The following is a 25,837-nucleotide window of genomic DNA, read 5'->3' on the forward strand; positions in this document are numbered from 1 at the left end:
CTTAGCAACCTGACGGTTGAGAATCACAGAGTGTCGTTATACATAATAAATATGTAACCAAGAAAAATAAACTTATGGATAAATCTAAAAGGGAGAGGAAATCCAGGCACCCTGTCTGGATTAGACACTGAAGTCAAGGCACAATGGTGTCATAAAAACAGTGGTCACTGACAGAGTCAAGAGTTTGATCTTGTTTCGGATCCTTTATAATTTAGCCCCCGACGAACAAAAAAGTTGTTTGCAGGCGCATCACACAAAAACACTGCATGACCAATTCACAAAACACAAACCAGATCACACTAGATCTGAAACTATTGTTCTAGACCGGCTTCCTTGTTTTTCCTGGACAGGTATGAGAAGAGTGTGGGCTCATCCGCTCAGACGAGTTTCCAGGGACGTGAGCTCTGTATCAGCCGTTCAGTTTACATAACTTACACAACACAACGACCGGGTTAGAGTACAACTGGCGCCCAACTGAGAATTGATTGATAAGAGTAAAAAAGGTAAGAGAAACAAAAACATAGACTGTCTATGGACCATCTGTTGTCTTGAGCCTGTTAGGTCACCTCCAGACCTCACCTGATGCTGTAACTTGGAAACATACCTGGGTGAGACATCTGAATGACCCGATTTTGAATGATTCTGAATGTTCCGTATTCGTTGAAAATGATAGCAGCGGCAGCTCCGTTCATAGCCGCGACGTTAATTTTGTCGGAGAAGGTGCATCCGTTTCCGCGCTGGATTAAGGCGATCCAACCCCTCGAGCCGTTCGGTCGGCGATAAACCGTGTCCCACTCACAGCCGTGGATCGGTTCAGCTAAATATACATTCCCCGCGACAGAGGTTTTGGGTGAATCTTGTCCATACAACCCGATCTCCTCTTGTTGCCAGATGGTTTGGTTTGTTTCTGGAACGACGTAGGAAATGTTCAGGTACGCGGTGCACAGGTAAGTGGCCCGCACACTCGACACCTGGAGAGCAGAGGCCACCAACAGCCATGAAAACACATCCCGTCTCGTAAGAGGCCCCATACTCAGCGAACCAGCGCTGCCGCAGAAAAAGTAGTAAAAAAAAAATAAAAAAAAACTTGAGTCTGGTCTTAAAATGTTTTAAAATGTGTTCCGTAAACACACATTAACTCCTTGCTTGAACGCCTACAGGTGTTTTAGTAACGCAACTGAGTAGAAACTCTACCTAGCTGAGGTCAAGTATCCCTGGCTGCAGCTTGCAGAACGGGGCGGGGCAGCCTATTGGGGCGGAGCTACACGTGTCACCCCGCCCATAACTTACTCTCATTGGCTCGGTCACCTTTTACAGGTGTACATGAAAGGAGATGCGTTTTTAAATAGTGTAGCCAGATCATTTTTATTATAGTGCTGTGGCTCCTATGTAATATGAAATTGTGTTGTACCTCACGGTTCATTACAAACAAATGTGGCAGGAGTCAGACTGAGCAGCCTGTTGTTGTTTCAGTCGTGTTAAAAGCAGAGGAAAAAAATACTATATGGCGAAGATTCAACTGTAATGCGGTCGTAGCCAGTTTTGAAATAATTTAGCAAGATCATTTTGATTTTAGTGCCACAAAGTGACTTTGTGTTGTACCTCGCGTGTCATTTCAAACAAATGTTGGACTGAGTCGCATGGACTGATGAACAAATTGTGTTGATGTGTCTGCTGCATTCAAATCCGTAAATCAAAAAGTTGTGCAATTTCACAAAGCCATCACTATAACGCATGGTTATAGAAATAAATTATGATTTCAATTAATTATAATATATGTTCATTTTTAAATAGCACCATAGAGTGAAATGAAAAAAGTGTATCAGTGTTGTAATATGACATTTACATTTATGAACCAACATATGGGTTATGAAAACCAACAGCACCATTTACTGTAAATGACACTCCAATTCTCACTAAAGTTATAAAGACGTAATGATTCTAAATATAAATAGTTTAACGTATTTAACGTATTTTTAAATATGCTAATATTGGAGGACAGACTACAAACCCCCATGTTGTTCGTTCGTTCAATTATTCGTTAATAAGGCATGCTTGTATGCAACGGGTAGTTCTCGAAAGATCCGAGATCATGTATGCACTTTTAGTCTCCCGGCTTCTGCCATAACAGTTCATCATCATGAGTGATTGTTTTGCATAATTAATAATATATTCTTTCATAGACCAAGTTTGCTTTATGCACGCCGTCTGCATCTGCTCGATCTATCGATTAGTCTTCATTTTAGGAATTTGGTCATTTTAATTTATGCCATCAACAATAGCAAACAAGAGGCTGGTGAACTGATGAAAATTGTTATGCCATTCTTGAGATAGTTGCGGTGCTATATTGACTCATATGCATTTCTTTGAAGGACTGTAAACGATTATCTCTCCTCCTCGCTCCAAAAATGTGTGCTCCGTTATCTCGTCGGCCTAAAAATTACTTTCTAATTGACATGCACACAGAAACCAACGCCAGTCAATAAATAATCCGTTACAGCGGAAAATAAGGAATATTGCATGAGGCATACAGGCTATAACTGTTAATACTGTAGGCTAACGACGTACCGGTGCATGAGCACCAAACACATATACATACTTTCCAGATGGCATTTGTTTAAGAATTTTCACGTCAGTTTATGCCTTTATAAATCACGATTTGTTCCTCAGTTTTAACGTAGGCTAAAATCCATAGAATTTAGGATTGCATATCACATACAAGTAAGCACTATAATAACATTTTTTGGCTCAACTATTCAATATCTCTCAAACAATGATAACACACCAGCAACGACGACCACATCTCCTATCATATACTGTATGTCTATGAAAGATGAACGAGCCAATGAGACATTAGGTGTGTTCGACTTCATGCATATGGCGGGAACTCCGTGCCTAAACCAAGCGTCCGACCGACCGACCGACCAAACGCCTTACCAAAGATGTAACCGAATGTCTTGTGTGTTGAGCGTCTTACACGGCGGGTGACCCACCTGACAACCTGACGTGACGTCAACGTCTTGAAATTAGCTTGTTTTTAACTAGGTAAGGAGCCAAGCTGTTGTTTAAAGACTAATGGATAATATTTATATGTCCCTGCATTAAATGTCTAGGCCTTCAGTGTGATTCATGCCATTACAAAAACAGTTTCATTATGAATAAGACACCCTATGCCTTAGTGCACTTATTACAGGAACAATCCCCCCAGAGCAACCTGGAGTTAAGTGCCTTGCTCAAGGACACAATGGTGGTGGCTGTGGGGATCAAATCAGCAACCTTCTGATTACCACCTATGTGCTTTAGCCCACTACGCCACCACCACACGTAATATTTGTACATGGTTATGCTGCGTTCCATTCAAGTTGGATGTGGGATATTCCTACTTGATATCTCCGACCATAAAGCACTAGCATTTGTGCTTCAGGTGTACGATTATCAAAAGAGATTATAATTTACCATGTTTTATACACCTGTTTCTGCAGGCCTTTGTTAAACAAACTTTATTATCATGTAATGTGGAAACAAACTCATTTATCGATATTACTTAATAAAATGAATGTTTATCACTTACTTTGTATATCTCCCTGAGTGTCCACATGTTTGTGTGACATCATGCACCTGCATCTCGGCAAAATCTGAGTTGAGAATTTCTGCATGAGCCTACAAGTTATAATTCTAACTTCAAGATGCATTCCATTGCACTTTTCCTAGTAGGAAGTTGTAAAATCCGACTTTCCGAGTTGAATGGAACGCAGCACTAATTTTCAAAACTTGATCTGACACTGAATGCTCCAGCAGCCTAATTTACATGAAGAAAACTCCTGATGTTGCTATAACAATGCAAAAAGCACTTACCAATTTGCTTGAAGTGAAAATCAGTCCTCCTTTCCTGATTAATAAATTAAGCAATCACACAGTCATGCAGAACATCTTGTGTTTTTAAATCCATAAGGATCTCTTTCTCAATGGCAATAGCGGCAGTAATGACAGTCGACTCAGCAAGATCTTGCACACTTCGCTTTCAAATTACATCACTTAAAGCGTGATTGCATCACTCAAGGCCAGCTAGAAGGCCTCCACCGGGACATATCCTAATGATCACACCCACCAAGAACAAATAAATCAATCTGATTGGCTGATGATTCTGACAATCTGACTTTAGTTGCCCATTCATTTGCACTGTTGAGGGATTCTATAGAAATTCTGAAGGCCTGACGGGGTGGAGCTCAACCTCATGCGCTGCTTTGGCTTCGGGCTTCGGGCTTCGGGCATGTGATTTGTGAAACAAATAGTTTTTCTCTATTTGTTTGTAGATTAATTAAGAGTGGAAAGCAATTAAAAATACATAGGCAAAAAGATGATTTAGAACGAAAGGATAAAAAATATTTATTTATTTGACATGTTTGGCCAGCAGAGAAGGCTTTGCTGGCCCTGAGAATTCGCCACTGCTAGATGTAGATATTTTATACCTAAAACAATACTCCTGCATCCTGCTGTACTTCCCTCAATAAGCATTCAGAGAAAGGTGTTGTAGGCTATTCCATTCTGAGTGATGAACTGATAGCTATAAAAAAGCTACCACCTGTCTATCATGACTTTCTCTGATAATTTTGAAAGAAACTTACATACCACATTCCGTGACAAGGATCTAAAGTTCTGTTTTTCATTTTTCATTTTTGCTTGTGAGTTACTTAAAGAGAGCAAACATACTATGCATATATACATATTCATTCTTAATTCATTTCTTTCTATATTTTTTAATATTATTTTATTATTCATATATATATCAGTTTTATATAATCATTTTTTACTAATTTTTCATATTGTTATTTGTCAAATTCCTTAGTTAGAGATAAAGAGTTTCAATTTCAAGGTCTTCAATGTCATGGGACGATGTTGTGAAGAAGTAATTGTCCATTGATTTTGCATTGTATAGTAACACTTGTTGATTTAGTGCTGGTCAGACAAAGTCAGACTGAGCATTGAGAAAGATGCAATTAAGATTATTCAATAAACTCTGCTCATTTTTACCATCACTTCGTCTCCTGCCTTCTGCTGTATTCCCCCTGCTGACTCTTGGGCTGGTAGGAGAGTGAGTTAACATAACAAGCTGTTGATGTTGACTGGTTTTGGATATCAGACAGAACTCTGATATATGGTTATCTTCTGACAGAGAGAGAGGTCTTGTGAAAATTGGCTCTAATATGCATTTTCACTGCCTCATGTTTTCATATTCTAAGCATATCATTGAATACTGTACATGGCACCACATCTCTGTCTATAGGCTATATACATAGGTAGTGGGTGAATTAATTGCAGGATAAGGATATTTACATAAAATTATGTAAATAAATAAATAGATAACATTTAAAATGCAAATACATTTTTCCCATCTGAATCCATACATTCATTAATTTCAAGATTTTCAAATTGCTGGTTCTGCCTACTGTACAATGTTCACACTCCATACAAAACACTCCAAATGAATACATTTTTGATTATAGTTGTTTGCACAGACACCAGTATTCATATTGATAATTATACATCTCAAATTGATGCCTATCAATCCATCATTCTTTATATAGTCAGTCTCTGTAGCCCTGTTTCCAGGAAATCTAGAGAATCTCCAGATGATGTCATGTGCAGCTTTAAGAGAGCCTTTAGAGCCTTCTTTCAGTTTACTGGCCAGACAACCTTTCCTTCTCCTGGATCTCTTCTAAGCTTCACAAAAACATTTGTCTTAAGATGATTATTTTCTATATTTTGCTATAGTGTGTCCAAAGGAAATATCAGTTTGAGATTTTAACATCTTTAGCACATATAATTGAATAGAAGAACAATAAACCATACTATAAATCTGGGATTATATGAAGAGAATGAAGCAATCAAGGCAACCTAAATCCATAGAAGAACTGTCAAATTGTTCATTAATCTTGGAACAGCTTACTTGCCAACATTGTTGAAAAACTTTGTGCAAGTATACCTAGGAGAATTTGTGTGGTTTTAAAGGCAAATGTATTGATTTAGCTTTTTTATGTTTACTGCACTTTGTATGAAGTTAAATGATAAATAAAAGCTATTTATGGCATTATTTTTGAAAACACCACACTTTACAGCATTTTCCAGGAATGTTTAAAACTTTTTACACAGTACTGTATATAAACTTTTCATAAACAGTTTAAAGCAGTTCAGAAACTTTTCAGGATTAATATCAAAGCTAATACATTGACACCATCTTCTGGACAATAAAGGCTCTACATTATATATATCAAACCTATAAGGTAAAATGGTTATATCCCTGCTAACACACGATGTACCAGTTACGTAATTTATTCGTCCTTTTTGGTAATTTCATGACTTACTAATAGGCAATGTAACTGCAATGTCACAGGCTTGTAATTTCATTACCATTATATGACCAATTCACAACGTCATCTTTATGTCCTCCTAATGTCCCAGGCTAGGTAATTCCATTATTTACTGACAAAGTAACTGCAACGTCATGGGCCATAATTTCATGATCATTAAATTACCTATTCACAACATCATCTTCACGTCCTCCTAATGTCATAAACTTACCCAGAATGGTCCAGTTACATAATGTATTCATAATATTTGAGTAATTCTGTGACTTATTGACAATCTTAGATGATACAGATGCCCGCTAGGACTTCATTTATGAGCAAATTTGCTGTCAAAACAGTCCCATGGTTTGTTAATAAAGAAGCCACGGCTGCAGTATTACACTTTATATAACTTTAATAATACTACACATAAATTGCTAAATCAGCCACTGCAATAATCAAACGTGGACTAGTTGGAGGATACAACTGAAGCAAACGAAGTTAAATGAAGGTAAGAAAACGTGTCTTCACACGTAGACAACACGTTGGAAAGACGATCGATTACTCGCACTTCCGACCAGACGCACATAGGTACATGTTAGCAACGCGTAAGCACATGTAGGAACGTATTGCATATGATTTATTCAAAATATCTCTAATTTCGTTTTGGCTCATTGTTTGTACGTCGCCGACATGAAATGTAACGAACATAATTTAGGATTTAAGATCATTTATAATATTAAGGATATTTTATTCTACAATTTACTTTTAGAATTTTTAAAGCATGTGACATTTTAAAGCAATTGCAATCTTAATTAATTACAAAGTTTAACCGGTCTGTGCGCACACTCTTCTAGGTTAAGAAATCAGATTCAGCTGATTGTAGGCCTAAATGTAAAATTAGACACTTAGAAAGAGTTGTTTTTAATAAACCTTATCACTTTGGCATGCATGAGGTTCATTTGTGAAAGATCCTGTCATTTAATAATTGTATTAAGATTCATTCGGTGTCGATATTTCTCTTTAGTTCTTGAAATAAAAGATCATGCTTAGATTTATTCACTTTTTATTAGTTTGTAATTATGTATTTGATATTATGTATTTATATATTATGTACTTTTAATATATATATATATATTCATGAATAATGAGAAAAATGCAAGGCAATATAATATAAGATTATGTTTAATAGAAAGCTTCAAATGTTTTCCTTATATATAAACTGACAAGTTTATGATACTTTATCTTATGATATTATACCATTTATGACTTACAAGTTTGATGTAGTAGTTTACCTTGAAATACTTATAATGTAGTACCTTTGAGTGTCCAGAAGATGGCGTCAATTTGTTAATTTGTAGAATAAAACTGAAACAGAGAACTAACCCTGAAAAGTGAGCCTTTGTTGGTGAAACAAGATACTTCCATATACAGCTTTTTTGTGTGTGTGTGTGTGTAATCCCAAAAGATAAAAGAGTAAACAGTGTTTGGAATGCTTTAATATGTTTATTATATACCTGTTTTAGAATATAAAAATATATACTTAGAATAGAAAAGTTTAACATAAATGTAACCAATGATGGAAACATGTAGTAAACATAAATATACAACAGACAATGGGGGAATGTATGAATATGTTTTACAGACAAATTTTGCAGGCTCAGAAGAAAGAGATCCAGGAGAAGGAAAGGTTGTCTGGCCAATAAACTGTGAAAGAGGGCTCTAATTTGAGATGTGTAATTATCAGTATGAATACTGGTGTCTGTGCAAATAACAATAATCAGCAATTTATTCATTTGGAGTGTTTTGTATGGAGTGTGAACATTGTACAGTAGGCAAAACCTGCAATTTGAAAATCTTGAAATTAATGTATGGATTCAGATAGGAAAAATGTATTTGTATTTTAAATGTTATTTATTTATTTACTTAATTTTATTTTATGTACCCTTACCCTGCAATTCATTCACCCACCGCTTATGTATATAGCCTATAGACAGAGATGTGGTGCCATGTACAGTATTCAATGATATGCTTAAAATATGAAAACATGAGGCAGTGAAAATGCATTTTAGATCCAGTGTACACAAGATCTCTCTCTCTTTGTCAGAAGATATCCATATATCAGAGTTCTGTCTGATATCCAAAACCAGTCAACATCAACAGCTTGTTATGTTAACTCACTCTCCTACCAGCCCAAGAGTCAGCAGGGGGAATACAGCAGAAGGCAGGAGACGAAGCGATGGTAAAAATGAGCAGAGTTTATTGAATAATCTTAATTGCATCTTTCTCAATGCTCAATGACTTTGTCTGACCAGGACTAATTCAATAAGTGTTACTATACCATGCAAAATCAATGGACAATTACTTCTTCACAACATCGTCCCATGACATTGAAGACCTTGAAATTGAAACTATCTCTAGCCTTTAAGACAATATAGCACAAATCATAAAATTAAACAATTTGACAAATAACAATATGAAAAATGAGTTTAAAAATTATTATATACAAATTATATATGTGTGAATAATAAAATAATATGAAAAAAATAGAAAGACATGAATGAAGACTTTGTTTGTATGTATGTATGTACAGTACATTTACATTTATTCATTTGGCAGATGCATTTATCCAAAGCAACTTACAAAAGAGGAAAACATAAGCGAATCGTCTTAAGGACACAGTGGTACGAAAAGTGCCATATTACAAAGTTTCACTAGCATCAGAATAGTATTCAAAACAGATTAAATTGCAACAATTCTTTTTTTTTTTTTTTTAGCGACTGGTTAAGTGCTCATGGAAAAGATGTGTTTTTAGCCGTTTTTTGAAGACAGTGAGTCAACTTCACGGATGGAGTTGGAAAGTCATTCCACCAACGTGGTATGATGAAGCCGAAAGTCCGCGAAAGTGTTTTGGTGCCTCTTTTTGTTGGTACAAGGCGACGTTCCGTAGCCAACCGCAGGCTTCTAGTGGGCGCGTAGCTCTGCAGAAATGATTTTAAGTATGCTGGAGCAGACACAGTGACTGTTTTGTATGCCAGCATCAGAGCCTTGAACTTGATATGTGCATCAACCGGCAGCCAGTGAAGAGAGACAAGGAGTGGTGTAACATGCGCTCTCTTTGGTTGATTAAAGACCAGACATGCTGCTGCATTCTGGATCATTTGCAGGGGTCTAATTGCACATGCAGGGAGGCCTGCAATGAGAGCGTTACAGTAGTCCAGTCTAGTTATGACAAGTGACTGAACAAGAAGTTGTGTGGCATGTTCAGAGAGGAAGGGTCTTATCTTTCTGATATTGTTGAGTGTAAATCTACATGATCTTGTGGTCTTTGAGATGTGGTCTGTGAAATTTAGTTTGTTATCGATGGTTACCCTTAGATTTCTGACCGTTTTGGATGGCGTTACTGTAGTTGCACCCAGCTGCATGGTGTTGTTGTGTTCAACAGCAGGGAAGTGGCCCAAGCACTGAACCATGAGGTACCCCAGTTAATAGCTGATGTGGCTTGGACACCTCACCTCTCCAGGCTACCTTGAAAGACCTACCTGAGAGATAGGAATTAAACCAGTCAAGCACAGTTCCTGTGATGCCCAGCGAAGAGAGGGTGGATCTGATGGTTGACTGTGTCGAAGGCTGCAGAAAGGTCCAGTAGAATCAGGACAGATGATCTGGATTCAGCTTTCGCCTGTCTCAGCGACTCTGTAGTGTGTCCACTTTTGAAACCTGACTGATTGTCATCCAGCAGTTTGTTCTGTAAAAGATTTGATTGAAAACTACCCATTCAAGTGTTTTTGCCATGAATGGGATGAGAGAGACTGGTCTGTAGTGTTCTGTTTGTGTGGGGTTAAGTGCGGGTTTCTTCAGCAGTGGGGTTACTCGAGCCTGCTTAAATGTAGTGGGAAAGTGCCTGTAAGTAGAGATGTGTTAATTATGTGAGTGAGTGCAGGTAAGATGGACGGAGAAGGTGAGAAGGAATGGGGTCAAGGGAACAGGTGGTGGGGTGGTTGGAGAGGAGAAGATTAGAGACCTCAGTGTCAGTCAGAGGAGAGAACATAGAGACAGAGGAGTTGCATACAGGAGACAGGTGATTGACAGGGTGTGGTGCTGAGAATGTATTGCTGATGGTTGTAACCTTATTAGTAAAAAATGTGGCCAAGATATCTGCTGTCAGTGATGTGTCAGGTAGTGGAGGAGGAGGGCAGAGAAGTGTGTTGAATGTTCTAAACAAGCTGTGAGTGTCTGTGGTGCTGTTGATCTTGTTTTGGTATAGGAAGTTTTTGCAGATTTAATGTTATCTGAAAAAGTTGCAAACAGAGACTGATACTTAACTAGATCTGCTGGATCTTAGATTTCTGCCATCTCCCCTCAGCTGCCCTGAGGTCAGTCCGATGTTCACGAAGGATGTCATAGAGCCAGGGGCTGGGTGGTGTAGTATGTGCTGGCCTTGAGGAGAGAGGACAGATGTTGTCTAGACAGGTTGTTGAAGTAGAGCTTAGTGTGTCTGTTGCAGTGTTTACATCAAGGGTGGAAAATAAATTTTGTGTGGGAAGAGAGGTAGAGACAGCAGTGGAAAGGCGTGAGGGTGAAAGAGAACGGAGGTTACGGCAAAAGGAAACCAAAGGTGGAGTCTGTTTTAATGTAGATGGGAGAGTCATGTTGAATTGAACAAAGCAGTGATCAGAGACATGTAAAGGAGTAACAAGAATATTTGAGTTGGTACAGTTACGTGTAAAAATGAGGTCCAGCTGGTTGCCCAATCTGTGAGTTGCTGTGGTGCTTAGTCTTTCCAAGTCAAATGAGGCCAGAAGAGCATTCAGTTCAGTGGCCTGGGGCTTGTCTCGGTGTGTTTAAATCACCAAGAACCACAAGTGGCCTACCATCATCCGGGAAGGAGGACAGCAGGACGTCCAACTCCTCGAGAAAGTTTGCCAGCTGACCTGGAGGGTGATAAATGACAACAACATGTATTTTTTGTGGATTGCATTGTAGTAATAGCATGGAATTCAAAATTAGTATTGTTACATAGAGAAGAGTGTGGTGAAAAAGTCCAGTTGTTATGAATGAGCAAACCTGTTCCCCCACCCCTACTGGTGTGTCAAGGGGTGTGAGAGAAGGAGTTGTTGTTGGAGAGAGCAGCAGGTGTTGCTGTATTCTCGGGACGTATCCATGTTTCTGTCAGTGCCAGGATGCTGAGTGTGGACTGTGTGGCAAAGGCTGGAATGAAGTCAGCTTTGTTCACAGCTGACTGGCAGTTCCAGGGTCCCACTGAGAAAGAGAGCGGAGCAGGTGCTGAAGTGCAAAGTGGCTGTAGGTTGTGTGGGTTGCGTTTTGTCTTGCATCTATATCATGTAAACGGTCTGTAACAGATAGCAGGGATGTGCTTGAAGGCATATTTTATTCGTGAAGTAGACATGTTAGTATGTACAAGGAAAATAAGAAAAGAGATCAAATTAAAAGATACTTAAGTGCTATGGTGAGTGGCGCCTTGTCGGTGTCCTTGCTCGGTGGATTCACACAGGTAGACTCACTGGTCTTTACACAAGTAGGTCTTCACATGAGGGCTACGACTTCCGCTGCCGCTCCCGTGTCAGCATTCGGTCAAATATATACATGATGTTAACGAGCCGTTCAGTGAAAAAAGCAGGACATGCCTTAATGCTTCTTAGCACAAAGCTAGTCATGTGGGCAACCGAAACTATGGGTCGCGCGAGGTGAACAGCGTGGGAACAAATTCGACCTCAGTACACCGCAAATAAATTATGCTACACTTTAGCAATAAATAATACTCTAAAACAAGTGAAGCACTGTTTATAGACACTAAAAACAATGATGGTTTTACACACACTGGACACACAACTCTAAATCTAGCAGTGAATACCCTGGGATAGGTCAAAACAATATAGCACACATGTTTAAGCGACACGAGTTCAAGCCAGTAAACAAACAGCACAAGTCTAGCAATGAATACAACTCTACAACAAAGTAAAACAATGAAATAAACACACTTACATGCAACTGCAGACTCCTGACGTTAATTTCAAGACGTTGACTTCACATCAGGTCGTCACGTGGGTCACCAGCCATGAAAGACGCTCAAAGAACAAGATGTTTGGTTAGGCGTTCGGTCGGTCGGTCGGACGCTTGGTTTAGGCACAGAGTTCCCGCCATATTACTTAGCTAACTGACAGTATAACTGACCTGTCTACATTTTCCAGAGCCTGGTGAAAAAATAATCCTTCAGTTTTGATAGTGTTGATGGAGTATACAGACGATGTTTCGGCGACATTAGACATATTTAAATATGGGACGATCCCGTATTTTACGGGACGGGTGGCAACCCTAGTCGCGTTTCACAACATTTATTGTTATATTTTTCCTTACAGAAATGATAAAGTTATAAAGTAATATCAAAGTGCAGTTTTGATTCTTATGAACAATTAGATAATGCCTAGATATATAGATATCTCGTGTACACTGAAAATGCAGGATATTTCTCTGTAAAAACTTAAAGAGCCCATATTATGCTAATTTACAGGTTCATGATTTTATTTTGGGGGCCTACTAGAATAGGTTTACATGCTTTAATATTAAAAAAACACATTATCTTTCTCATACTGTACATTGCTGCAGCCACTCTTTTCCCTTTCTGGCTGAAATGCTCTGATTTAGGTCCTGTCTCTTTAAAGCCCCTCTTTCTGAAAAGCCCAGTCTGCTCTGATTGTTCAGCTGGCCTAGTCTGTTGTGAATGGTAAACCGCGTAGTGTGTGTGTTGGAAATGTAACGCCCCTTACCATAACTGAGTTTCAGGCTTCCTTAACAGCTGTAAACACTATTGTAACTATGGTAACAGTTGCGTTGGTTTTTGCCATACCAGTTTGAGTCCGATAATGAAAGTTTGGAAGAACAAGCTGATCTACCTGTACCACCTTCGCAAGCACGACTTGAGCAGGACGTTTCACAGTGGTAAGTTTGACTTTTGTAGCTTTTTTACAAGTACACTGTTGATTATAGTGAACCTAACAAAACTTCAAGTAAAAGACATGTAGTGCATCTAAGTTAGTCATCTTTTGCTGGAATGGGTGTAGCTGAACTTTTTTCACCAGAGCTATTAACGGAGAACAGAGGCTTACTCCTGGTTAGTGAGCAAGTTAGCCGTGGACTACTGTGGATGGCAGCCGTAACATTACAACTTGTAATTATATAAGACTCTTGAGATCGACCATTTTGTTACACAGTTTTAGGTAAAAGCTGGCCCACAGCTAAATAGTAAACCCTTACCAACACAATAACATACAGTTATAAGCGTACATAGCAAGTTAGCCAAGCACTACTGTGGATTGCAGATGTAAAATTACCATTTGTAAAATAAATCCATCTCCGCACTTGATCACTATTCATGATAGTAGAATGACAAACAATCTGTATAATTCTACACAATTGTAGGTAAAATGGGCCCGCAGCTTATTAGCAAAACTATTTCAACACAGCAACATTAGCTAGCAGGTTAGCAGAGGCCTACAGCTGTGCACTGGGTGTACACCAAAGCTACAACACAAAACTCAGCATTTGAACTCTCGGTAGCAGATAAATCCACAAATAATCAAGTATACTTACAGCTTATGATTCAGAGGTGCCAGATTGTCCCAGCAAAGTGGGAACTGCACCATCTTTCAGGAGTAACCGACTTGAAAATCCAGAATTGGTTGTGGTTGTACTGCTGAGGAATAGTGGCAAAAATACATTTTAACCACTGATTCTTCAATTCGTCTGCCTTTGGAAGTCCAAACAAAGAGGTTTTGCTTTTGCAGTGAAGAAAACAGCATCTTCTCAACATGGCAACAACACTAACCCAACTCATCCTGGCCTCGGCTAAAACTATGTTTGTTTGAGGGCGGGCCAAAGTAGCCCTTAGGCGGGCATTATGCAAATGTGTTACATAGTGACATAGATACTTTACGGAAGAAATGGCTGGATTACAATCCAGCCGTTTCTTGTAGTTCTTGAGCAGTGTTGTCTGTGGGAGAGAATCTCCCTTTTGCATGGACTTTGTGCTTTGTAACTTTGCAGACCTTTTACATGCACAAACAGCTATATTATACACTAAAGAAAAGGTAAAATCCCAAAAAGCATAATAGGGCCTCTTTAAGATGTGAAAATAAATAGTGTGTGTGTATATATATATATATATACAGGTGCTGGTCATATAATTAGAATATCATCAAAAAGTTGATTTATTTCACTAATTCCATTCAAAAAGTGAAACTTGTATATTATATTCATTCATTACACACAGATTGATATATTTCAAATGTTTATTTCTTTTAATTTTGATGATTATAACTGACAACTAAGGAAAATCCCAAATTCAGTATCTCAGAAAATTAGAATATTGTGAAAAGGTTCAATATTGAAGACACCTGGTGCCACACTCTAATCAGCTAATTAACTCAAAACACCTGCAAAGGCCTTTAAACGGTCTCTCAGTCTAGTTCTGTATGCTACACAATCATGGGGAAGACTGCTGACTTGACAGTTGTCCAAAAGACGACCATTGACACGTTGCACAAGGAGGGCAAGACACAAAAGGTCATTGCAAAAGAGGCTGGCTGTTCACAGAGCTCTGTGTCAAAGCACATTAATAGAGAGGCGAAGGGAAGGAAAAGATGTGGTAGAAAAAAAGTGTACAAGCAATAGGGATAACCGCACCCTGGAGAGGATTGTGAAACAAAACCCATTCAAAAATGTGGGGGAGAACCACTACGCACAGACGTATGCAAGACATGGGTTTCAGCTGTCGCATTCCTTGTGTCAAGCCACTCTTGAACAACAGACAGCGTCTGAAGCGTCTCGCCTGGGCTAAAGACAAAAAGGACTGGACTGCTGCTGAGTGGTCCAAAGTTATGTTCTCTGATGAAAGTAAATTTTGCATTTCCTTTGGAAATCAGGGTCCCAGAGTCTGGAGGAAGAGAGGAGAGGCACACAATCCACGTTGCTTGAGGTCCAGTGTAAAGTTTCCACAGTCAGTGATGGTTTGGGGTGCCATGTCATCTGCTGTTGTTGGTCCACTGTGTTTTCTGAGGTCCAAGGTCAACGCAGCCGTATACCAGGAAGTTTTAGAGCACTTCATGCTTCCTGCTGCTGACCAACTTTATGGAGATGCAGATTTCATTTTCCAACAGGACTTGGCACCTGCACACAGTGCCAAAGCAACCAGTATCTGGTTTAAGGACCATGGTATCCCTGTTCTTAATTGGCCAGCAAACTCGCCTGACCTTAACCCCATAGAAAATCTATGGGGTATTGTGAAGAGGAAGATGCGATATGCCAGACCCAACAATGCAGAAGAGCTGAAGGCCACTATCAGAGCAACCTGGGCTCTCATAACACCTGAGCAGTGCCACAGACTGATCGACTCCATGCCACGCCGCATTGCTGCAGTAATTCAGGCAAAAGGAGCCCCAACTAAGTATTGAGTGCTGTACATGCTCATACTTTTCATGTTCATACTTTTCAGTTGGCCAAGATTTCTAAAAATCCTTTCTTTGTATTGGTCTTAAGTAATATTCTAATTTTCTGAGATACTGAATTTGGGATTTTCCTTAGTTGTCAGTTATAATCATCAAAATTAAAAGAAATAAACATTTGAAATATATCAGTCTGTGTGTAATGAATGAATATAATATACAAGTTTCACTTTTTGAATGGAATTAGTGAAATAAATCAACTTTTTGATGATATTCTAATTATATGACCAGCACCTGTATATATATATATACATGTACAGATACACAGACACAACAATAAATATTGTTTTAATTATTCAACATTTTGTGTCAAAATGTATATCAACCTAAACTACTGGATTAAAAAACAAACAAACATTTTAGCCTTTTTTTTTTTTTTTTAAAGATTTATGCATTTAGATTTAATAACCAGATTCCATCAAATTAAATTGTGTACACTGTTAACCCTTACTGTAGTTTGTACGGTAAATAACTGTAAAATGAACAGTAAATTACTATAATATAATCATACAGTATTTAACTGTAATGTGCATTGCATCATGGGTAATTTCTGTGACGTCACTCATTAATAACAGTAAATTACTTTCTGTTTAATTAATACAGTAACAAATTGTAAATAAATACAGCAAATACTGTAGATGTATCAGCGGGAATCCCACAATATCTTTTCCTGAGGGATGTACATCTTTCTGTGTTCATCCTCTTTTTTTACTTTTTTTTTATTAATAAATCTCGGTAATTATTTGCATTAACACAGACATAGGCGGACTCTGTTTGATCTCAGAGCTTTTCTAGAGGAAAAATGCGCTGTCAGCGGCTGGTGTTATGCACAGTTTATAATGGATAACACAGAGACAAATGCAGGTAAGTTAAATGATGAAACTTGCCTCTATAATATTCAAAATTCTAAAGTTTGGTATTGGTAGTAAGATAAAATATATATTTATAAATTAAAGGATGACATCAGGGAATGCAAGGAAGAGCAAACGAGTGTCGATGTAATCCATAATTTCCTTGGACAATCGCAAACCGATGGAAACAGCTGAAAAAAGTAAATTAATTAATGAATATATACAGTAAATTATATATATATATATATATATATATATATATATATATATATTATGCCCACATTTTTAATAATGTGCAAAACGTCTTTTCTTTGCTCTTTGGCAATTCACATTGAATGAATCTGCTGAAAAGGCAATTAAAATTATTCACATGCACGCGTACATGCCCAGATAACACGATCCCCAGTTGATCCATAACACCAGCCAATCTCAGCTGTACATCACCATAAACATCTCTCATTCAGAAGTTTAAAATGTTTTTGTGTTGTTTTGTGGTATGATTAATTGCAAAACATCTGTGATGATCATGTCTGTATGAATGTAAGAGCTGCTTGTAACTCATGAAGCACACTCAAAAAGCGAAAGCAACCGAGGCAGTGTTTATGACTAATGTTTATATTTTGTAGTCAACTAGATTTTCCGCCATTTTTAATTTTCAGAAAAACACACTTTTTCGAACTCGTCCTAGGCTGTTCATCTGATTTTCACCAAAATTTGCACAGATGCTCAGTAGATAGTGCTTACAAAAATCTATGGCATTCAAGTTGATAGACCAGACGTTTTCGAATGGCGCTTCAACGAATTTGACGAAGAACACGCAAAATTGGACTTGAGGCTGTATCTCTGCAATGCTTTGATGGATTTTGACGAAAGTTGGTACATGTCATGGCCATCATGCCCTGAAGTGACATGTAGCATTTCGGTGCAATCAAAAGATTATAACTTTTGAACTTTGGCCAAAAATCACGAAAAAATCTCTTTAGATTCAGTGCGACAAACCAAGTCAAACAATACCCAATTTTCCCATGTTGCCATTTTTTGTATCTGCCTTTTTGAATTTTGTCATAAAATGCTGTATTTTATGAATGCATTGGCATATTGTTACAAAACATTGTATGTGTTATCAGCACCATGCCCTGAAGGTGACTGAGAAGTTTCTGTCCGGCGCCACCTAGTGGCCAAAAAATGTAATTATGTAACTTTGTGAGCTTATTACTTTTGATGGCATTGGCCTATTTTCACGAGACTGGTCTTGCTATGTTCGTGAGAACTTGCCGAGCGCAACAATACTACATTTGCAATGGTTCGCCTTGTGGCCTGTTGCCATTTTGAAAACAATTTCTTCTAGGCTGTTCGTCCGATCGGAATGAAATCACCACCAGTAAAATTGCTCTAAGCAAGTTCTTTTTGGTATTAAGGAACATGGCAAAATTTCAATTGTAAGTGCCAAAAACAGGCCGACTAAATTAAAAGCTGTCTCCACTTTTACATAAATGGTTATAACTCTTAAACGGAATGAGATCATTTCACCAAATTTGACACTAATAAAAGGGCTCAATCTGAGAACACAGAAAAAGTTGCAGGGCTTGGCCACTTGGTGGTGCTATAACAGGAAACAATGTGAAAGTGGCTCTAACTACAGAGCCATTGACTTCAAAATTTGCATGCAATGTCTTTGTCAGACTTGCCATCATTGACCATGAGCACAGTCACGTATCTTGAGATACATAGCCACCACTGGCCAATCAACAGTGAATTTCATTGCGAGCATGCCAAAGAGGTCTCAAGGCTGTATCTTGGCAACGCTTTGGCCTATTAAAACGAAACTTGTTACATGTGATAGCATCATGCCCTGATGGTACCTGAGCAGTTTTGGAACAGTGCCACCTACTGGACAAGAATTCTGAAAAATAGATTTTTTAAAATAGATGTTGTTTTTTTTAATAATTGAAAGCTTACTTTTTCTAACTCCTACAGCGTTCAGCGGATTCTAGTCATGATTCTTCTTTGGCTACTCATGCTGCCGATAATGCGCTTGACCCCGGTATTGCTGCTTGCAGCTATTTTTAGGGGTTCAAGCCTGAAGGGCTAGAAATCCTTTTGTTTTTCTGGATTTTCTTCTTTTTCTTATTGTCTTTTTCTGCCCTAAAAGTGTCTTGGCATCAGAGACCGTAAGTCATGGAGACACTAAACTTGGCAGGATGATCCCAAATCCCCCCCACTAATCAGGCGCACCATCGCACACCCTAGGTGGCACTATAATAAACACTTTTAAGTTTTGACTCATATCTCTGCAACCATAAGAACTAGAATCAAAATTCTTTCAAAATGCAATCAATTCCTTTCCTCTGATTCCTTCTGTCTATTATAATTTTTCCACCATTTTAAATTTTTTGAAAATCCTACACTGGCGGCCAAAAGTTTGGAATAATGTACAGATTTTGCTCTTATGGAAAGAAATTGGTACTTTTATTCACCAAAGTGGCATTCTACTGATGACAATGTATAGTCAGGACATTAATAACATGAAAAATTATTCCTTTGAGTAAAGCCCTACAAAATTTTTATCTCCGATTTCATTTTCGTCTATAATTTTTTTCCACCATTTAGAATTTTTTTAAAAACCTACTTTTTCGGGGTTTCCGGGGACGCCATTCGAGAAGCAGACATGTGAGCGACGAGCTCTGTGAACTTTGCTAGTTTTTTTATTATTTTCATGTTATAATCTGGTGAGATTCGATACACCCAGTTACATACTTGCTCTTTGAGGTAAACATGGCAAAGAAGTCAAAATCCTTAGGCTCTGGAGACATTAAAAGACACTTACGTGTTCAAGCTGAGGCCTCTGACGAGACTGCGAGAAGGGGACTCGATATGGACGGCACATCGGTAGATGAAATTCAACGTCAACTGTCCAACATGTCGGTGATGTTGACGAAGGTTGTTGCTGACTTGGAGGATCTCGCTGTAATACATCGATCGATTACGGCAATGGAAACAAAATTCTCTGAGTTGTTTACAAGAGTGACAGAAGTTGAAAAACGAATCAATTATTTTGAGTCATCGGAAAGGGAATTATCCGCTAATCCGCCCGTGTCCAAAACAGATTTGGAATTAATTTAGGAAAAACTGGAATATTTTTGGAATTCCTAGGCATGAAGAGGGCAGAGATATGGTGGAATTCCTGGACGAGCTCTTCCTGAGTCTGCTCGACATAACAGGCCACAAGCTGGAAATCGAGCGAGCTCACAGAGTCCCTGCTCGGAGATCTGCTGAGGGAAACAGGCCCCGATCAATTTTCGCCAAATTTCTGAGATCATCCAATAAAGATCTCGTGTTGCGCCAGGCGAGGAGCAAAGGGAAGCTTTTTTGGAAGAACCATAATATTTTCTTGTTCCCGGACTTTGTGAATTCGACAAGAGAGAAACGCGATCGGTTCAAGGAATGTAAGAAACTCTTACATCAGAAAAATATCTCATTTGCTCTGATGTTTCCGGCCAAACTGAGAATAGAAACGAAGAATGGTCGCAAAGTATTTACATAAACACTAAACATTACATTAAACATGTTTCTTATATTAGTGGACTGACTCGTGGTTCAGTCACTCTATTATCTGAGGAAGCTGGGTTTCTTTTTGTGCTGGCTCCCCCTAGCGGCTGGAGTTTGTTTCGTTGCATGACTCCAAGAAACTTTTGCATTGACGGAAGATCTTTTTTACACTTAAGTTTCCAGCCAGATCGAGAATGGACACTTTGGATGACTGCAAAAAATCGACATGCTCACATAAAGGACGTCTTTTATAAAGTTGATGGGCTGAGTAAGTTATGGTGTATTTTTCTTTTCTTTTTTTTTCTTTTTTTCGGCCTCCAAGTTAGTTTGGCTCTTTATCATCTGAGGAACCAGGATGCCGGTTTTGTTTTTCGTTCTGGCTCCGCCTAGCGGCTGGAGCTTGTTCTGTTGAAGATCACTCCTTTGGAAAAGCTGTGGATAAATCTGTTTGTTCTTTGTGCTTATTCCTCCAGCTGGCTGGAGTCTGTTTTGTTGAGTATTTTTACGGGACATTGGAATGATTATGTCATCCGCTGAACTCATAACAGCTGGCTCACTGAACAATTGCTTGTCTGTCCGAGGAAACTGAACGGCTTTATATCAGCTGGAGTTTATTTTGTGGAGGAACACACCTTCGAGATGGTTCTGTGAATGAGTCTACATGTTTTTTCTGTTATTCTGCCTGTTGGCTGGGGTCTGTTTTTCAAAGTATTTTCTGTTATGTAATTTTGCCTTACAAAATTTGTATAGAAGCACCGGACTTGAGCAATCCGATGGCAAAGTTGTCGCGGGGGCTCTCGTAGGCATACATGGGCTCTTTGAGTTTTAAGGGACTGACGCCGGTTGGCGCTGTCGTGCGCAGGGTTAATGCGCACGTTTTTCTTTTTTCTGTTTTGTTCGAGGGGAAGTTCAGGGTTTGATTGTTGCATTAATGGGGAATGTGGTCTGTATAATCTTGTTTTTGACACACAATTTATTTATTTTTATTATATCAATATGTCAAATGTTAATATGAATAAGTTGTCTCTCTCCACATGGAATGTGAATGGGTTGGGGCACCCTATAAAAAGAAGGAAGGATATTTATTTTCTTAAACGTAAGAAATATGATATACTGTTTCTTCAAGAAACACATCTTTCCCTGCAGGTAGCTGAAAAATTTGGGAAGATTTGGGGTGGACATGTTTTCTTTAGTGTTGGCTCAAGTAAGAGCAGGGGAGTCATTATATTGATTAATAAACATCTACAATTCAAATTTCTCAAACAGATTAAAGATAAATTAGGAAGACTCATTATTGTTTTAGCTGAAATTCAGGGGCAAAGGTTGATTTTGGCTAATATGTACGCACCTAACGCTGATGATCAGGGCTTTTTAATAGATCTTGAAGGGAAGTTGCAAGCCGCTGGCACCCCTCATGATATAATATTGGGAGGAGACTTTAATCTTTTGATGGACTCAGTCCTTGATCACAGTGAAGCAAAAGTGTGTAAGCCCCCTAAAGCAACACTGACGCTTCACAGGATGTGTAAAAATCTTGGTCCTGCAGATATCTGGTGACTTTTGAACCCATCTGGTAGGGACTATAAATTCAGTCCATAAGATTTATTCTAGAATAGATTTATTTTTGATATCTAAGTCCCTCATTTCATCTGTTGCGGATTGCTCAATTGGAAACATTTTAGTCTCGGATCACGCCCTGGTGAGTTTGGAGATGTTGCCACATACGGAGAAAAATAAATCATATAGTTGGCTCTTTAATGTATCCCTTTTGCAAAATCCTGATTTCCAACAAATGTTAAAGACCGAAATCAATGTTTATATGGAGACCAACTGGTCCTTAGTATCCTCTGTGGGCGTGGCTTGGGAGGCACTTAAGGTAATTCTTAGGGGTCGGATCATACAGTATGCCTCATTCACCAAAAAATCTAAAGCACGAGAACTTGTGGAGTTGGAAGAGAATATTAAAAGTGCAGAGGCAGAGCTGAAGTGCAGAATGTTGTCTGATGGCCTTAGAGAATTGACTAGATTGAAATACAGATATAATGCTATTTTGTCGCGGAAAGTGGAGTTTTGGTTATTCAGGGCAGGACAGTCATACTTTGAGTCGGGGGACAAAGCAGGGAAGCTTTTTTCTAGATATATAAAGCAGAGAGAGTCTTTTTCTACTATTCCCTCAGTGAAATCTGCTAATGGTGAAATATTTACCTCGGCCACTGATATTAATAATGCTTTTAAAGAATTCTATATTGATCTTTATAGTTCTATGTCTTCGTCTACTGATGAAGATATTAGAAACTTTGTGGAACCATTAAAACTTCCTAAACTGACGACTGAGCAAAGAAATTGTCTTGATTCTGAGATAACATTGGAGGAGATTGACGAGGTAATTAAGGCCTTACCTACAGGCAAAGCTCCGGGGCCAGATGGTTTTGCTGCTGAATTTTTTAGATCTTATGCTACAGAACTGGCTCCACTTTTGTTAGAAGTTTATACAGAATCATTAAAGACCGGAAAGCTTCCTCCAACCATGACACAAGCCCAGATCAGTCTGATTCTTAAAAAGGACAAAGATCCGTGTGTATGTAAAAGTTACCGACCAATTTCCCTGATCCAGCTAGATGTAAAAATGTTGTCCAAAATTTTGGCTAATCGTTTAAGTAAGGTTATGACATCTCTTATACATATAGATCAGGTGGGGTTTATTCAGGGCCGCAGCTCTTCTGATAACATCAGGCATTTCATTAATATCATGTGGTCAGTAGCGAATGATCAGTCTCCGGTCGCTGCCATTTCACTTGACGCCAAAAAGGCATTTGATATGGTAGAATGGGATTATCTTTTTAAGATTTACATTCATTGGTTGGATTAAGTTACTTTATAGACACCCTGTTGCAGCGGTACAAACAAATGGACTAATTTCAGATTATTTTACTCTGGATAGGGGCACTAGGCAGGGCTGCCCTCTTTCCCCATTATTGTTCTGTCTTGCCTTGGAACCATTAGCAGCTGCGATAAGAAAGGAGGATGATTTTCCAGGGGTGGAGGCGGGAGGTATGGCGCATAAGCTTCTGCTTTACGCAGATGATATTTTATTATTCGTCTCCGACCCCACTAGATCTATGCCTTGCCCTCCACAGAATTATTAATTCCTTTTCCAATTTCTCAGGATACAAAGTCAATTGGTCTAAATCTGAAGCTTTGTCTATGACAGCATACTGCCCAGTAACGGCTTTCCAGGCAGTAACGGCTTTCCAGCCGGGCACCTTTCAGTGGCCCAAACAGGGCATTAAGTATTTGGGTATTTTATTCCCAGCAAATTTGTCTGATTTGTCTGAGTTAATTTTGACCCTTTAATAAAAAGGTTTTCGAGCGATGTGGACAGATGGGCTTCATTACATTTATCAATGATTGGGAAGATTAATGTTATTAAAATGAATTGTATTCCAAAATTCAACTACTTGCTACAGTCTCTCCCTGTAGATGACCTCCTCTCTTATTTTAAGCAATTTGATAGCATAGCAAAGTCCTTCATTTGGAATGGTAAACGTCCCAACAAATAACATAGGCCGACTGACAAAGGTGGGTTTGGCTTACCCAAGATTTTGTTTTATTATTACGTGTTCAGTCTCAGGCATTTGGCTCATTGGTTGCTTCCACCTGAAAGAGCCCCTCCCTGGTTTTCTATTGAACAGGAAGTCCTTGCACCTATTTTACCATTGCAAAGTCTTTCTATTAAACTAACCGGAGAAGTTAAATCACACCCCGTTATTTCACATTTGCACATGATTTGGACAAGAGTGGCCAGAGTATTTAATTCGGACGTTTATTTAAATGTTGCCTCAAGCATATGGCTGAACCCAAAATTATGTATCAATAAGTCCCCTTTCTGTTGGTCAGAGTGGATTGTAAGAGGGGCTGTTACACTTGGCGACCTGTATGAGAGTGGTGTGTTGAGATCTTTTGAGAATCTGGGTCATCATTTTGGGATTCCCAGATCACAGTTTTATAGGTATTTACAGCTGCGCCACATGCTCTGTTCTATTTTTGGGAGTAGCACACACCCCCCTAAAGCGGCAGATGCTTTGGGAGAGGTGATTACTGCTTTTGGAAAAGGTCATGAGGCATCAGTGTATTACTCCCTGCTGGTTCGGAGTCTGGGGGATGGAGCTTTAGCTTCTATCAAGAGATTATGGGAAAAAGATTTGAATTTGGTATTGGAGGAAGAAGTGTGGACTAGGATTCTAAAAAATGTCAAGTCTGCATCTAGAGATGCAAGTGTTCGCCTTATGCAATTTAAGATTCAACATAGATTTTACTGGACCCCATCTAGATTATATAGGCTTGGTCTTAAAGACACACCCAACTGCTGGCATTGTCAATCAGAAGTTGGAGACACAACTCATGCCTTTTGGGGGTGTGTTAAGATTCAAGATTTTTGGATGAAGGTGCAGAGCTATTTGTTTGATATTTTGGGCACTCAAGTTTTGCTTTGCCCCAGACTTTGTATTTTGGGTGACAGAGCTGTCAAAATCTGGGGGACAAATTTATAAAAAATTGGGTTTTAACAAGTGTTATTATTGGCAGACAAGTCATTTTAAGGGGTTGGAAGTCCGACGAAGGGCCATCATTTCTAGAGTGGTGTACAGAGATGGAGAGGGTGGCAGCGTTTGAAGAAGGGGTATCTAGATGATTGGGTAATTTGGACTTGTTTATGGGAAAATGGGGCAAATATTTGGCATTTTTGGAGGGCTCTCAGGGAGGGACAGTGGAGAGAGAGATGTAGAGGTTATGTGTGTGAATAATTATATTTTATTAATTATTTTATTTTTTAATATTAGTTTTTGTGTGTCTATAATTATGTGGGACCACTGGGATGTTGTTTTGGGTAGGATGGGGGGGGGGGGGGGGGTTAAGTAATGATTCTGTTTGTATATGTTCTTGCTTGTATGTGTTAATATAGGAATCAATAAAAAAATGTAATAGAAAAAAAAATGACTTTTTCGAACTCCTCCTAGACCGTTAGTCCGTTCAGCATGCAATTTGGTATACATAATCTACACACCCTTCTGACAAAAAGTTATCAAAAGAATTTCGATATATCAAATAATTCTGAAGATATTAACGATATAATTCCTTTGGTTTAACATGATTTGAGTAATTTATCAATATCTACTCCAAATGCAACCAAACTCGGTACACATAGTGTTTAGAAGATGTCAACAAAGTTTCGTACAATTCCACCCTTAGGGGGTGCTACAACTAAAAAAACTGTTATAATGTTACAGCCGTTTGAGCGACAAAGTTCAAATCAAATATGCATCTTCTTTGGTTCAAGTGATAACATATTCTTAAAAAATCAATTTGACAAATGAACAAAAATGGCTGCCAATGGCCAATCAAATTTCAGCACCTTATAACTCGTATTGGAAATGGCCGAAGGTTATGGAAATTACTATACACAAGCAGGGTGTCAACTCGAAGACGCATACCAAATTTTGTGACAATCAGCCACACAGTGGCGGTATAAGTAGTTCATAACTCCGGAACCGTATAGGCTACAATACAAATTTTC

At 38.6% G+C, this 25,837-nt stretch overlaps 2 protein-coding genes across 4 annotated transcripts in view; both read right to left on the reverse strand.

Moving 5' to 3' along the window:
- The window catches only part of LOC127432970 (E3 ubiquitin-protein ligase RNF128-like), a 28,662-nt gene extending 27,452 nt beyond the window's left edge, over positions 1-1,210 (reverse strand). For both annotated transcript variants that reach the window (XM_051684525.1, XM_051684534.1), the window contains exon 1: positions 605-1,210. In XM_051684525.1, coding sequence (XP_051540485.1) covers positions 605-1,031 — 427 coding nt within the window. In that variant the 5' untranslated portion in view covers positions 1,032-1,210. The remainder of the gene's footprint in view (positions 1-604) is intronic.
- A 9,460-nt stretch (positions 1,211-10,670) lies between these two features.
- Positions 10,671-25,837, reverse strand: part of LOC127432957 (T-box transcription factor TBX5-like) — a 37,220-nt gene continuing 22,053 nt past the window's right edge. For both annotated transcript variants that reach the window (XM_051684504.1, XM_051684512.1), the window contains 2 exons: positions 11,068-14,058; positions 10,671-10,784 (listed from right to left, as the gene is read on the reverse strand). The gene's annotated coding sequence lies outside the window, so the exon portion shown is untranslated. The remainder of the gene's footprint in view (positions 10,785-11,067; positions 14,059-25,837) is intronic.

Source organism: Myxocyprinus asiaticus, chromosome 4 (assembly GCF_019703515.2).
Source record: "Myxocyprinus asiaticus isolate MX2 ecotype Aquarium Trade chromosome 4, UBuf_Myxa_2, whole genome shotgun sequence".
NCBI classification, from domain to species: Eukaryota; Metazoa; Chordata; class Actinopteri; order Cypriniformes; family Catostomidae; genus Myxocyprinus; species Myxocyprinus asiaticus.